General features: G+C 37.4%; 1 protein-coding gene across 19 annotated transcripts in view; it reads right to left on the bottom strand.

The window, feature by feature from the left end:
* The window catches only part of TANC2 (tetratricopeptide repeat, ankyrin repeat and coiled-coil containing 2), a 365,248-nt gene that overhangs the window by 111,776 nt on the left and 239,695 nt on the right, over positions 1–13,777 (bottom strand). For all 19 annotated transcript variants that reach the window (XM_021068126.1, XM_021068124.1, XM_021068122.1 and 16 more), the window contains one exon: positions 12,677–12,802. In XM_021068126.1, the coding sequence (XP_020923785.1) occupies positions 12,677–12,802 (126 nt within the window). The remainder of the gene's footprint in view (positions 1–12,676; positions 12,803–13,777) is intronic.

Here is a 13,777-nt window from a genome sequence, read left to right on the forward strand (position 1 = left end):
AGGATCTGGCATTGCCGTGAGTTGTGGTGTAGGTTGCAGACGTGGCTTGGATCCCGTGTTGCTGTGGCTCTGGCGTAGGCCAGTGGCTACAGCTCCGATTTGACCCCTAGCCCGGGAACCTCCATATGCTGCGGGAGCGGCCCAAGAAATGGCAAAAAGACAAAAAAAAAAAAAAAAAAAAAAAAAAAGAAAAGAAATGAAAAACACTCTAAATAGGATTAGTGACAAATTTGATAGTTCAGAAGAAAAGATAAGTAATCTTGAAGACATAGTAATGAAAACTATGCAAAATTAAACACATGGAGAAAAAAGTTAAAAATTATTACTATTACTATTATTTTTTTTTTAGGGCTGCACTTGTGGCATATGGAAATTTCCAGGATGGGGTCAAATCAGAGCTATAGCTGCCAGCCTACACCAAAGCCATAGAAATGCTGGATCCAAGCTGCATCTGTGACCTACACCACTGTTCACAGCAATACCAGATCCTTAACCCACTGAGCAAGGCCAGGGATCAAACCCATGTCCTCATGGATATAGTTGGGTTCGTTATCACTGAGCCACAATGGTAACTTCCTAAAAATAATGTTTAATAAAAAGAGCATCAGTGAACTGTGGTCCAACTCCAAGTGGCCAGATACAGGTGTAATTGTAGTCCTTGAAAATATGTGACAGCAAATTTATTTAAAGAAACAATGGCTATGAAATTTTCAAATGTGACAAAATCTATAAACTCACTCATCCAGGAAACTCAACGAGCCCCAAAATCAAGAAATATGAAAAAAAAATGACACAAGAGTATCACAGTCAAATTGCTTAAAACTGGTGATAAAGAGAAAATCTGAAAAGCAGCCAGAGAATAAAAAGACACTTTAAGCACAAAGGACCAAAGATAAGGATGACAGCAGATTTCTTGTCAAAAACAATGCAAATGAGAAGGCAATAGAGCTAAAGCTTTAAGTTATGGAAAGAAAAAAACATGTCAACCTATATATAATACTTTATCCAATAAAAATATCTTTCAAAAATAATGGTAAAAAAAGACTTTTCAGACATACAAAAACGGAAAAAAGGTAATAATTAATCACCAGAAGACACACAATATAAGAAATGTTAAAAGTAGTCTATCAGGAAGAAGAAAAATGACAGCAGATTAAAAAAACAGATTAACACAAAGAAATGAAGAGCATCAGAAGTGGTAACTATGTGGATTAATACATAACATTTTTTTCTACCTCTTTAAAAGATAACTGACTTTTATATGGCAGGGTTTATTAGATTTAAATAAGTAAAATGTCACCTAACAATAAAATAAGGGGTGGGAGGAGATAACTGGAAATATGCTATTGTGCAGAAAAGAGCTGATATAATTGACCCGAGACCACTATCCTCAGAAGTTCTTGCTTGCAAGGTTGGCCCCAACCGGAAGTTTGGGAATGTGGATTTCAAGACGATTCCCACAATTCCCAGAATGAAAAGGAATGGCTCACTGTGCCTAATTTGTACAAACAGTATGTTTATGCTGAATACTTGCCTCTTCTTCTGGGAATCTGGAATTTTGGTATGTTTTAGGCAAGGAGGTCTAAGTGACCAGAACCCAGTAAAAATCTTGGGTACTGGATCTCTAGTGAAATTTCCTGCTAGACAACATTTCACACATATCACAACTCACTGCTTGAGGAATTAAGTGCATGTTGTGAGGCTTCATTGAGAGAGAACACTTGGAAGCTTGTGTCTGGTTTCCTGTGGACTTTGGCTCATGTACCTTTTCCCTCTGCTGATTGTGTTTTGTACCCTTTGACTGTACTAAAGCATAGCTATGGGAATGACTATATGCTGAGTAAGTACCATGAGTCTTCCTAGTGACTCAGCGAACTTGGAGGAACCCCCAACACAAGTATTGTAATGTCCTTGAAAAATTTATCAAGAGACCATATTTGACTCATAAACATTCTGAACAAACTGAAAAGAATTCATGCTATTCCAAGTATACTCTTCAACTATCATAGAATTAAATTAGGAATCAATAGCAGAAACACATATGGAAATTCCCCAGAGAGATCCATGAGGTGAGATGAAATTAAAAGTTAGCATTTTGAAGTGAATGAGAATGAAAATACAAAATCTGTGAAGTGCAGCTAAACAATATTTAACAGGGAAATTTATAGCATTAAAATGCCTCTATCAGAATAGAAGGAAGGTCTATGTCAATGACCTCATCTTTTATCTCAGAAATTTTGAAAAAAGAAAAAAAAAAAAAAAAAAAAAAGCCCAAAGCAAGCAGAAGAAAGGAAATAATAAAAATCGAAGTGGAAATAAATAAAATAGTAATGACGAAAACAATAGTAAAAATGAAAATATTTAATAAGCACAATAAAATTGATAAGCCTCTAAGCAGACTAACCAGGAAAAAAAGAGAGAAGACAGAAAATACCAATGAAAACAGAATAAGACTGAGTGATAGGGAAGCTCCCTTGTGGTGCAGCGGGCTAAGGATCTGCTTGTGGTTCAGATAGCAACTGTGTGCCAGTTCAACCTCTGGCCCAGGAACTTCCACATGCTGCAGGTCAGCCAAAAAAAGTAAAGACAGCGACTCCTCTCGACAATTATAAAACAGCAAAATGACCAGAAACTTAAAAAAAAGTGTGATAATGTGACTCCAAATTAAAAGGGTAAGAGGAAATCATGAATAACTTTGCACCAAGAAATTCAACACGTTAGCTAAAATAGACAATTTTTTCTTTTTAAAAAATTTTAAAAATTATACCTGATTTATAATGTTTTATCAATTTCTGCTATGCAGCAAAGTGACCCATTATGTACATGTATTTTTTTTTTTTTTAACATATCCTCCATCATGTTCCATCACAAGTGATCAGATAGAGTTCCCTGGGCTATACAGCAGAATCTCATTGCTTATTGCTTATCCATTCCAATTTTTTTTTTTTTTTTTTTTTGCTTGTTGCTTTTCACGGCTGCACCTGTGGCATATGGAAGTTCCCATGCTAGCGGTCCAACTGGAGCTGCAACTGCTGGCCTATGCCACAGACACAGCAACACAGGATCCAAGCCTTGTCTGTGACTTACACCACAGATCACGGCAACACCAGATCCTTAACCCACTGAGCAAGCCAGGGATCAAACCTGCATCCTCATGGATACTAGTCAGTCCCCCTGAGCTACAACAGGAACTCCAAAATAGACAAATTTATTTTTTTATTTTTTGCTTTTTAGGGCCACACCTGTGGTATACAGAAATTCCCAGGCTAGGGGTTGAATCGAAGCTACAGCTGCTGGCCTATGCCACAGCCACAGAAACATGGGATCTGAGCTGCATCTGCAAACTTCACCACAGCTCACAGTAATGCCGGATCCTCAACCCACTTGGCGAGGCCAGGGATCGAACCTGCATCCTCATGGATCCCAGTTGGGTTCATTAACCCTGAACCACGAAGGGAACTCCCTGAAATAGACAAATTTCTTGAAAGACACAATTTAACAAAGCCCACTAAAAAAGAAACACATAACCTGAATAGCCCATATCTACTAAAATAATTGAAAACTTCCCATCATGAAAACTCCAGAACCTGATGGCTTCATGAGAAAATTCCACCAACCATTTAAGGAAGAAATAATATTTATTCTGCACAATTTTTTTTCATAAAATTGAAGAGAAGGGAATATTTTCTCATTACATGGGTATTAAAACCAGTGACAACGTCTGAAAGTCACTGTAATTTACCTTATTAACAAAGTAAAAATGAAAACCATATGATTATTCTGCAGATACAAAAAAAACATCTGACAAAATCCAACATGAACTCCTGATTAAAAACAAACAACTCTTAGCAAACTAAACATAGTAGGGGAACAACCTCAACCTGATAAAGAGCATCTACTGCAAACCTATCTCTAAGATCTCAGGGTGAAAAACCAAATGCTTTCTCTCAAAGATCAGAATAAGATAAGGATTTCCGCTCCCTTTGCGTCTAATCAACATTGTACTAGTTCTAGTTAGAGCAGTAAGGCGAGAAAAAGGAAGAAGTAAAACTATTATTTGTAGACAAAATGATTAACTATGTAGAAATCCTGTGAAATCTATTAAAAAAAAAAAAGCCCTTAGAAATAACAAGCGAGTTTAGCAAGGTTTCCGGATACAGGAGAAATATACAAAAATTAACGGTACTTCTATAAACTAGCAATGAACAATTAGAAATAAAAAAAAAGCAGCATTACTTAAAAACTTAAGAAATATGAAATACTAAAGGGTAAACATGACAAAATATTTTCAACATCTGTACAGCTACAAAACATTGCTGAGAGAAGTTAAGGGCTAAATGAATGGAGAGATAGAGTATGTTCATGAATTGGAAGAGTCAACATTGATAAGAAGTCAATTTCCCCCAAATTCATCTATATAGATACCATACAAGGTTTCATTCAGAAATACAAAGAACCTAGGACAGCCAAAACAATTCTCAAAAAGAACATTAACATTGGAAGGGTAATGATACCTGGTTTTAAATTTTATTATAAAGCTACAGCAATCAAGAAGGTGTGAGTTAGCATCAAGATAGACAAACAAGATGAATGGAATAGAAGTTGTCCAGAAACAGACATATACATACATATATATATATAGCTCATTTTTTTTTTTCCCTTTTGGACTGTGCCCATAGGCATGTGCAAGTTCCCGGACCAGGGATTGAACCGGTGCCACAGCAGTGGCAATGCTGGATCCTTAACCTGCTGTGCCACCAGGAAACGTCTAGGTGGCTGATTTTCGACAGTGCAAAGGTGCAAAAGGAATTCAGTGGAGGAAGAATAGTCTTTGCAATAAATAGTGCTGGAAATATTGGATATCTTCATGACAAAAAAAAAAAAAAAAACCCCACCCCAAAACTTTGACATATAACATGTACTGCATCATATACAAAAATTAACTCAAAACCAATCAGGCCTAAATATAAAACCTGAAACTGTAAAACGTCTAGAAGTAAATATTTGTGACTTGGTTTGTCAAAGAATTCTTAGATACAACACCAGAAGAACAATCCACCAAAGACAAAAATTCATAAATTGGACTTCTGAAGACTTTTGTTCTTCAAAAGATACTGTTAAAAGAATGAAAAGATAAGCCATAAACTGGGAGGAAATACCTGCAAAGCACATATCCGATAAAGGACTTGTATCCAAATTATATAACAAACCCTCAAAACTCATTAATAAGAAAAGAAGCGTCCAGTGAAAAAGTGGACAAAAAAAAAGTGGACAAAATATCTGAGCAGGCATTTCATTAAAGAAGATATTTGATGGTAAGTAATTTCATTAACAATAAGTACAATGCTGTACAGGAGATTTCTAAAACTTTTTCATCTTGCATGACTCAAACTTTATATGCTCTGAACAGCAACTCCCCATTTTCCACTCCCTGCAGGCCTGGCAACCACCATCTGGCAATTAGTATTTATATGCAACTGTTTCCCATTCCTAACACCCCAGTGTATTGAACTATCTACAATAAGCCATTGTATTGCTACTATTACTTCAAGCTTTTTATATTACATTGTCTATGACACAGTATAGCATGGTGGTTAAGAGCACAGGCTCCAGAGTCTGCCAGATATGAAATGAATCCCTGCACTGCCAATTACTAGACATGTAACTTTAAGCAAGTTATTTAACCTCTCTAAATCCCAGTTTCCTTACTACCACCACTTGCATCAAAGACTTGTGAGGATTAAATAACATGTTTAAAGTTCTTAGCACGGTGTCTACAAAGAATAGGAGCTCCTATAAATGTAAGCTATCATTTTTTTTTCTTTTATCCGTTTAAAGGTGTCGCACCCTCAGCATTTGTCTTAGTGTTTTAAGAAGTCTACTGCATTCTTTTAATGTGGGGATAAAAAAGGGGAAAGGCTTATTTTACTCTGGAAAATAACACTTTGACTCTCTGAATAATCTGTAGATTAAATTTCAGCCTTTTGACACTGATCTTACAGGAAAATATTTAAGAAAACTCTGGAGTCAGTGCTGAGTGGACTTTTTGGGAAGAGAACAATGATCTTTGAAAAACAGTAAAAGAAACAGAGGAAAATCCAACTCTCCCAAATGTTGCCACTTTTTATGTTTCCTCACATTTAATACCTCCACATGTATGGAAAATACAAAAACAGTATAAAGCTTTTAAAATGGGAAACATCTGATAAAAGAATTACATAAGTATGTCACCATAGTTTTATGTTATTAGATTGCTGGTCTTAAAGGTGAGATTTTTATTGCAGAATCAAAACTAGCTAATTACTTGAAATTTAAGGTTAAACATTTTTAAGTGAAAGCGCAGTGATGAAATAGCTATGGCCCTACAAAGAAAAGTCTCCGGTTCTGTATTTTATTAGTATCTGGGGAAGTTATCCCATAAAAAAATCTTTTATTACATACTACACAATTGGAACGCTTAGATCATTTTACTGAATCAAAAAGGTTTTATAAAGTGTTACCTAAGTAAATGTACTGGCATTATGGTTACCTTAATAAGATTTAGTCACCTTTGGAGAAAATAATGATAGATTTAATTAGAAAGCTGATTCTTTAATTTAGATCAAAGAATCAAAATTGTTTTCTCTATTGCACTTACGGCACTTAAAATATTTTCAGTGATTTATTCTTGTAGAATTAGATATCATGATTAAAATTTTTCATGTTTCTCCCCAGCCTTTCTTGAAGTAGTGTGTTTTTTCATGCAAGAGGTCAATATGTGTCTATTAGAAGATTATGTGGTTTATAGACTCTTCTCTTTTCCAAAGGTTATTTCTTCCTTTCAGGTCTTATGGGGGAACTTTGTTGTATATTAGTTAGTCACTGCTTGGGTTTTCAAACTTTAAAATGGAATTTGCCAACTAAGGCTGGTTTACTTAAAAACCAGATCTGTGCACCTATTTGGAGCTGCTTTAACAAGTAGTGATCTACTTTAAAAAATCAGACTACTCCAAAAGGCATAAATCAGTTTCTAGCAGACATTCAAAGACATCCAGCTTGACTACCGCATTTTCAAAATTTAAGGTCCTTTGCAAAAGAGCTAGCTGGGGGTGAGAGAATCACCTTACACAACTAAAACTTACAATCTACCCTAATATTGATCGACTGATTGATTTGTCTTTTTAGGGCTGCACGCATGGCACAGCATATGGAGGGTCCCAGGCCAGGGGCTGAATCAGAGCTGTAGGCTCTGGCCTATGCCACAGCCACAGCAACGGCAGATCCAAGCTGCATCTGCAACCTACACCACAGCTCATGGCAACGCCAGATCCTTAACCCACTGAGTGAGGCCAGGGGTCAAACCGAGTCCTCATGGATTCTAGTCAGATTTGTTTCCACTGAGCCACAACGGGAACTCTTACCCTAATATTTACATATAGGCAGTTATGTACATGCAACTTTTTCTCTGGATTTTGGATTTATCTAAAAAGAAAGAATTTTAATCTTGTAAAAATAAAACAATGAACAGTGAAATAGAAAAGACCGATGGAAATATTCCCTCATAAATGTGAGAGCTAGCCTGGCAATGATCAGATGACTAAGCAACCTCAGGGAGAGTGACTCAGCAGGCTAATGCAAGAGTATTAGCTTCATGACATACATCTTAGTCATCTTCAGAAAGGACTCATTGTTTTGGTAAAGTAAGGGACTCACAAATGCCATGAAGTATTGATTCATTTGATAAAATTCAATTCTTTGCTTTGACAAAGCCAAGTTAACTGTGGCAGGATCAATTTTTCACATCAATTCTGCCAATGAGTCAGACTATCATTTGTTCATATGCCCCCCAACTTAGTATCTATTAAAGCAGCTATTAACTAAACCCAAGGCCTGTGAATGGCCATTTATGTAATGAGACTTAGTGAAAGTCCTAAGAAAACAAACATATATTGAGAAAGTTTGAATGAGGAATGTATAATCTCTTCCAGCTGAACTGTGTGATCATGATTTAACATCAGGTAGGTTCTAGAGTCTTATTATTAACAATTTGTTGTTAATTTATCCCAAGTAGCTTCTATTCAAAGTCACTAATGCTATGATTTGTTTTGCATATTTTAACTCTCCCCGGTTCCATTTATATATTTGTTGCAAGACTTATATAACATCTACCCTTAAAAGCTAACATCCTCTTCTTTCCTTTTACCGGACAGCAAACTTAGTGTCTATCTTTCTGTGTCAAAAGAGATTCCATTAAGATGGCCAGAAAGAGCAAGAGGTTTCAGGTGGAAAACGCTTAGTATGACTCCACATTAACATAATGGTGATTAAATTTAAGAAATGGACCCCCAAATAATTTTAAAAACATGAGTTAAAAACTTTTAAGGTTTCAAATTAATATCTGTCAAGGACAGTAGGCTTTGGGACTTGAAAGGCACTTGTAGGTTAGCCAACTATGTACTCTGTACTAGGACACAATCTACTGTAACTGTTTTGTTATTAGAGCTCAAACTCTTGGATGGCTGACAACTACGATCTCCCAACTTGCTGCAATCAGATCCTGGACAGTGCCCTTATGTGACCTCCCCATTGTTGGGCGAGGTCTCTGGAAACATCAATTTTGGTAGAACAGTTGTTCAAAACAGCTGTCTTGAGAAGTGGAAAAAAGAGAAAAAAAAAAAAAGACTTTTTACCAACAAAGCAAATTTTTTTTTTTTTTTTGCTATTTTCTTTGGGCCACTCCCACGGCATATGGAGGTTCCCAGGCTAGGGGTCAAATCGGAGCTGTAGCCACTGGCCTATGCCAGGGCCACAGCAACGCAGGATCCGAGCCGCGTCTGCAACCTACACCACAGCTCACGGCAACGCCGGATCGTCAACCCACTGAGCAAGGGCAGGGACCGAATCCGCAACCTCGTGGTTCCTAGTTGGATTCGTTAACCACTGCGCCACGACAGGAACTCCGCAAATGTTAATGTTAATACCCAACCTGAAGATGCAAGTTGTAGCTAATGGAACATTACCCCTGCAACTTCTGCTTTAGCTGTCAAAGGCTACCACTCTGATCAAACAATTGGAGTTACTATTAAGGTAATTGTTACATGAACTATGCCCATACTGTTAAATCATATTCATGAATAACACCTAACCATTTCTCAAACTATACATTTTCACGTTTCCGTCAACAGACTGTACGGTCCTCAATTATAATGCTATTTTCTGAACCAGTTGTTCTTAAACTGTGATCTTGGGACGCGTGGCACTTAAGACACTTTCCAGCTCCACAAAGCCAAAGCTATTTTTTTTTTATAATATTAAAAGGTTCTTTGTCTTTTTTTTTTTTTTTTTTTTTGTCTTTTTGCGTTTTCTAGGGCTGCTCTTGCAGCATATGGAGGTTCCCAGGCTAGGGGTCGAATCGGAGCTGTAGCCACCAGCCTACGCCAGAGACACAGCAACTCGGGATCTGAGCCATATCTGCGACCTACACCACAGCTCACGGCAACGCCGGATCCTCAATCCACTGAACGAGGCTAGGGATCGAACCCGTGTAACTTCATGGTTCCTAGTCGGATTCATTAACCACTGAGCCATGACGGGAACTCCTCTTGGTCTTTTTTGACTCTCATTCTCTCACAAGGGTAGGGTATAATTTTCCAGAGCCTATGTGATGTTAACACATGATGGGTCTAATACTTAAAAAAAAAAGGAACAGGTATTTTAACATTTTCTTAGTTTTAATTTCTAATATGGTAAATATTAATCAATATAACTCATACAAACACAAGTTTTTAGGGTTCTCAATAGTTTTTTTAAGTGTGTAAACAGGTCTGGGGACGAAAAGTTTGAGAACCATTGCTCTAAACACAATAGTGCGGGACTGCCTGTGGAAAGTACCCAATAAATGCTTGCTATTCAAGGGGTTTTACTTTAGATACTTCAGTCAGTAAATTTAGTTCTCAATGGATGTACTACAGTGTCCAGGACCATTAACTACCTTCTCTAAACATCCAGAGTCATTTAAAACCAGAACTGTGATTTAAAAACTATTTCATAGGACTTGTTTGAGTTGTATTTTACAATACAGAAAGCTGTACCTCTAATATAGAAAGATACATCTTAACGTATACTAAAAAAGGTTTTCAGTCACTTTATTACTTTTGGGGGGTAAAGCTGTTTTACCTCAATCATAACCAGAGTTAGGGAAAGATATAAAACTGAACTACACCTGCAACTTGTATGTTTTTAAAAAAATAAAATTAGGAAACACAATGTTTAAAAAAAAAAATTATACCAGGAAAACAATATGACTCTGTTTCTGTAAGAAAGTGTAACACTTTAGATATAATAATCACAAATTATAAAGGCTTGCCAAACAGGTCTACAGAAACACAGGGAAAGTCAAAGTTTGCTTTCCTTTCTTGTTAATGTCTTAAGTCACATGCAAGCTACAGACTTGTTTGTAAATAGTAATCAAGATAACATGCTATTTTTTTGAGGGAAGGTTGTTGTCCGAGGCTTCAGAGTTCTAAATAAAGTATGCTATTTTCAGCAGACAAGATGCTACCTAGTAAACACCCAGTCTCTTATGGATTAATGCACTCATCTGCATGGTATGTTCCAACCATTTAGACTAGTAAAAGAACACCTCTTAAAAGACAACTTTAAAGAGTTGAAACACTAATATCACAGCTGCTTTATCAAGGGACAAACGTCATCTTTAGGTATTAATGTAAACAATAAGTTGAAACACTATCTGCAAGGCATATGAAATTAGTTTTGTTAGGAATGCATTATTCACATGGAGAGCTTCCTAAAGATTTAGATAGGCTTTGGAAAAATCTCTGGATACCCTTTGGTTTTAATAAATGTTTAGGCTGAGGCTCAATGAAATGGAAAAGATTTTTATTGTATTCTAGACACAGCTGATAATGTGTGTGTAAACATCAAGCTGACCAGAATGTAACTGTCAAAGACTCTACTAAATCTTTAGATACTAAAAGCAGATATGTGCCACCAAATATCAAGAGAATTCAACATGGGGAGGTCTCAAAAATCACACAGCTGAACTCCGTCATTAATTTTGTTTTTGATGTAGTACAAAATCTGTTATTCAATGACTAGTAAATCAGAAATAAAATCAACAATGTTAGTATGTTTTTCAATAATGTGATATAAGGGGAATTCAATGGAGTCGATTTTCAACCAAATCTGAAGGTCTATATAGATCATAAGTTGTATCCAACTGGCTATGCATTATTATGGCTATGAATTCTCGTCTTGGCAGAGATAATTTATTTGGTCTTTGACTAAATTTATTCAGGCTTTGGATACAATCAATCTACCAGCACTAAAGTAGTAACTGACATAATTCGATTTTCTGGAATAAGCAACTAGTATGTGGCTAACTGAAGAAACGGCACGCAGGATGGATAGGATTGGGAACTAAAACCATGACTGAGGCCATCGAATCACCATTGTTGATGGGAGGTATGGTAATTGCAGTAATAACAGCTAATTATCTCCTGTTCCTAGTTGCATAGCCATCAATGAAAAACTGTCAGCATAATGAATTCCAGAATGGACAGGAGGCATAGATGAGTCCCTTCCTGGTACTACACAGATAGAGTAGGGCAAAGGACAAGGGGTAAGGAGCAAAGCAAAGCTGAAAATACTCTGTAAGCTAAACTAAAAAATGCACCTGATGTAGTAGTGCTATGGATTACTAGATACTAGAGAAAGCCAGACCACCTGTTAAAGACTATCACAGATAGCTGGGCTCATTTAAGCAAACAAGAGGCACATGCAGAAATACCAACAACAGGCTTCTCAACTAGACTGTGGCTATAACAAAATCAAAGTCTTCAAAAAGATCAGGTTCCTGATTGTAGAAACATGTAGCATGCAAAAAAAAAAAAAAAAAAGTGAAGAAACAGGTGCCTGAGTGGAAAAATGATGAGTTGTTTAGATGTTGTCAGGACAAGACTGGAAGCACTAAAATTCTAAGACAATAAAAGTACTATATGTCTCCAGATACGGCCACTAGAATGTAAAAGAAATAAATTCACTAGTGAAATACATAATCTGCACCAAGTTCACCTGCAATAATATGGTGAGGGCTGAAATTTGTCAACAATTTCCTCTGAAATCCGGGTTATTTCCCCATCAACACCAGCCCTTGTTTTCCTTCACCATTTCAAGGAATCAATGCTTCCAACTGTTGGTAATTATATCACTTTCTATGGCTGCTCTCTGGAAATAATCTAGTAATACTGGCTTCCCATTGCTTCTGTCATCCTTTGTGTTTATCTTTCTGTCTAGATTCAGCAGAAATGACATGGTTACATGCTTACTTCTTAAAAGAGGCTTAAATACATGTGGAAATTGGAAGCAAAGAAACTTTTTTTTTTTTCCCCCTACAGCCACACCTGCAGCATGGAAGTTTCCAGGCTAGGGGTCCAATTGGAGCTGCCCCTGAGTCTTACACTGCAGCCATAGCAACACAGGATTTGAGCATGTGGCAATGCCGGATCCTTGGCTCACTAAGCCAGGTGAGGGATCGAACCTGCATCCCCAGAGACAATGTGGGGTCCTTAACCCGCCGGGCCACAATGGCAACTCCCAGAAACCAAAGAACTTTTTGCCTGCTGCCCACTTCTTTTCCCCTGGGCATCCCTATGCAAAGCCCTCCTGTGGTTCTAACCTCTTAAATCCTGTTGTGTGCGAGCACCAGCCATGCTCTGTCTTGGCATTCGAAGGGAAGTTCTCAAAGGTGTGTGTCTCTGCTCATCCAGGTAAGCGAGGTCCTCCAAGTGGGCAGAGCTTGTGGCTGATAAGACAGAAGAGTTTAGTCAGAACATGGAATTTTAGAAAACCTTCAGTTAGTATCTGCAAACTTTGGAATCAGAGCAGCAGATACATTTACCGAGAGTTTGCTCAACTCAAAGTCCTCATCAGTGTCTGGAACATGCGCTGGGGAAACAGTCAAGAGTTGTCTGCAGTGCCTTCATCACTATTAAATGCCTGAGCTTACGGAGAATACTAGCAACAAGTTGGCAAACACATCAGTACTTGACCACAATGATTATTAGTTTTTGCTTCTTTTGGGTCACAAGTCCCATGTGTATAAACACCATCAGTGGAGAACTCTGTTCCAAATTATATTAAGCTATAAAAAAAGGCCTGAAATCCTATTTTTTAACATTTTCTCTTCATAGTAAAGAATGAAATATGAAAACACTTTGCAAACAATTTTCATCTGTGTGTATATATGTGTATATAATGGAAAGATGGGTACCTGGGTCAATGGAAAGAGAACTGCCAAATAGCATTTAGGGAACTGCCAATGTCCACGAATTTCAGAAAACCATTTTGTGGCTCTCTGAAGATAATCCAGTAATACTGGCTTCCCATTACATCTATCAATCCTTTGACCCCTGACCTAGCCATAAAAGAGAGAACACGGCAACAGATGACGAATGGGTACTGGCACTGCTGTATACTGAGAACTCTTGGGTTCACTCACAATGAATCAAAAAGTGAAGACATCGGGAATCAGGAAATGCTGAACACAAAAAAGTTTTTACCAACAAGAACGACAAAAACTTCTGTCAGAAAAATAGTTATTTAGGAGTTCCCGTCGTGGCGCAGTGGTTAACGAATCCAACTAGGAACCTTGAGGTTGTGGGTTCGGTCCCTGGCCTTGCTCAATGGGTTAAGGATCCGGCGTTGCCGTGAGCTGTGGTGTAGGTTGCAGACGCAGCTCGGATCCTACGTTGCTGTGGCTCTGGCGTAGGCTGGCAGC

Source organism: Sus scrofa, chromosome 12, assembly GCF_000003025.6.
Source record: "Sus scrofa isolate TJ Tabasco breed Duroc chromosome 12, Sscrofa11.1, whole genome shotgun sequence".
Taxonomy (NCBI): Eukaryota; Metazoa; Chordata; class Mammalia; order Artiodactyla; family Suidae; genus Sus; species Sus scrofa.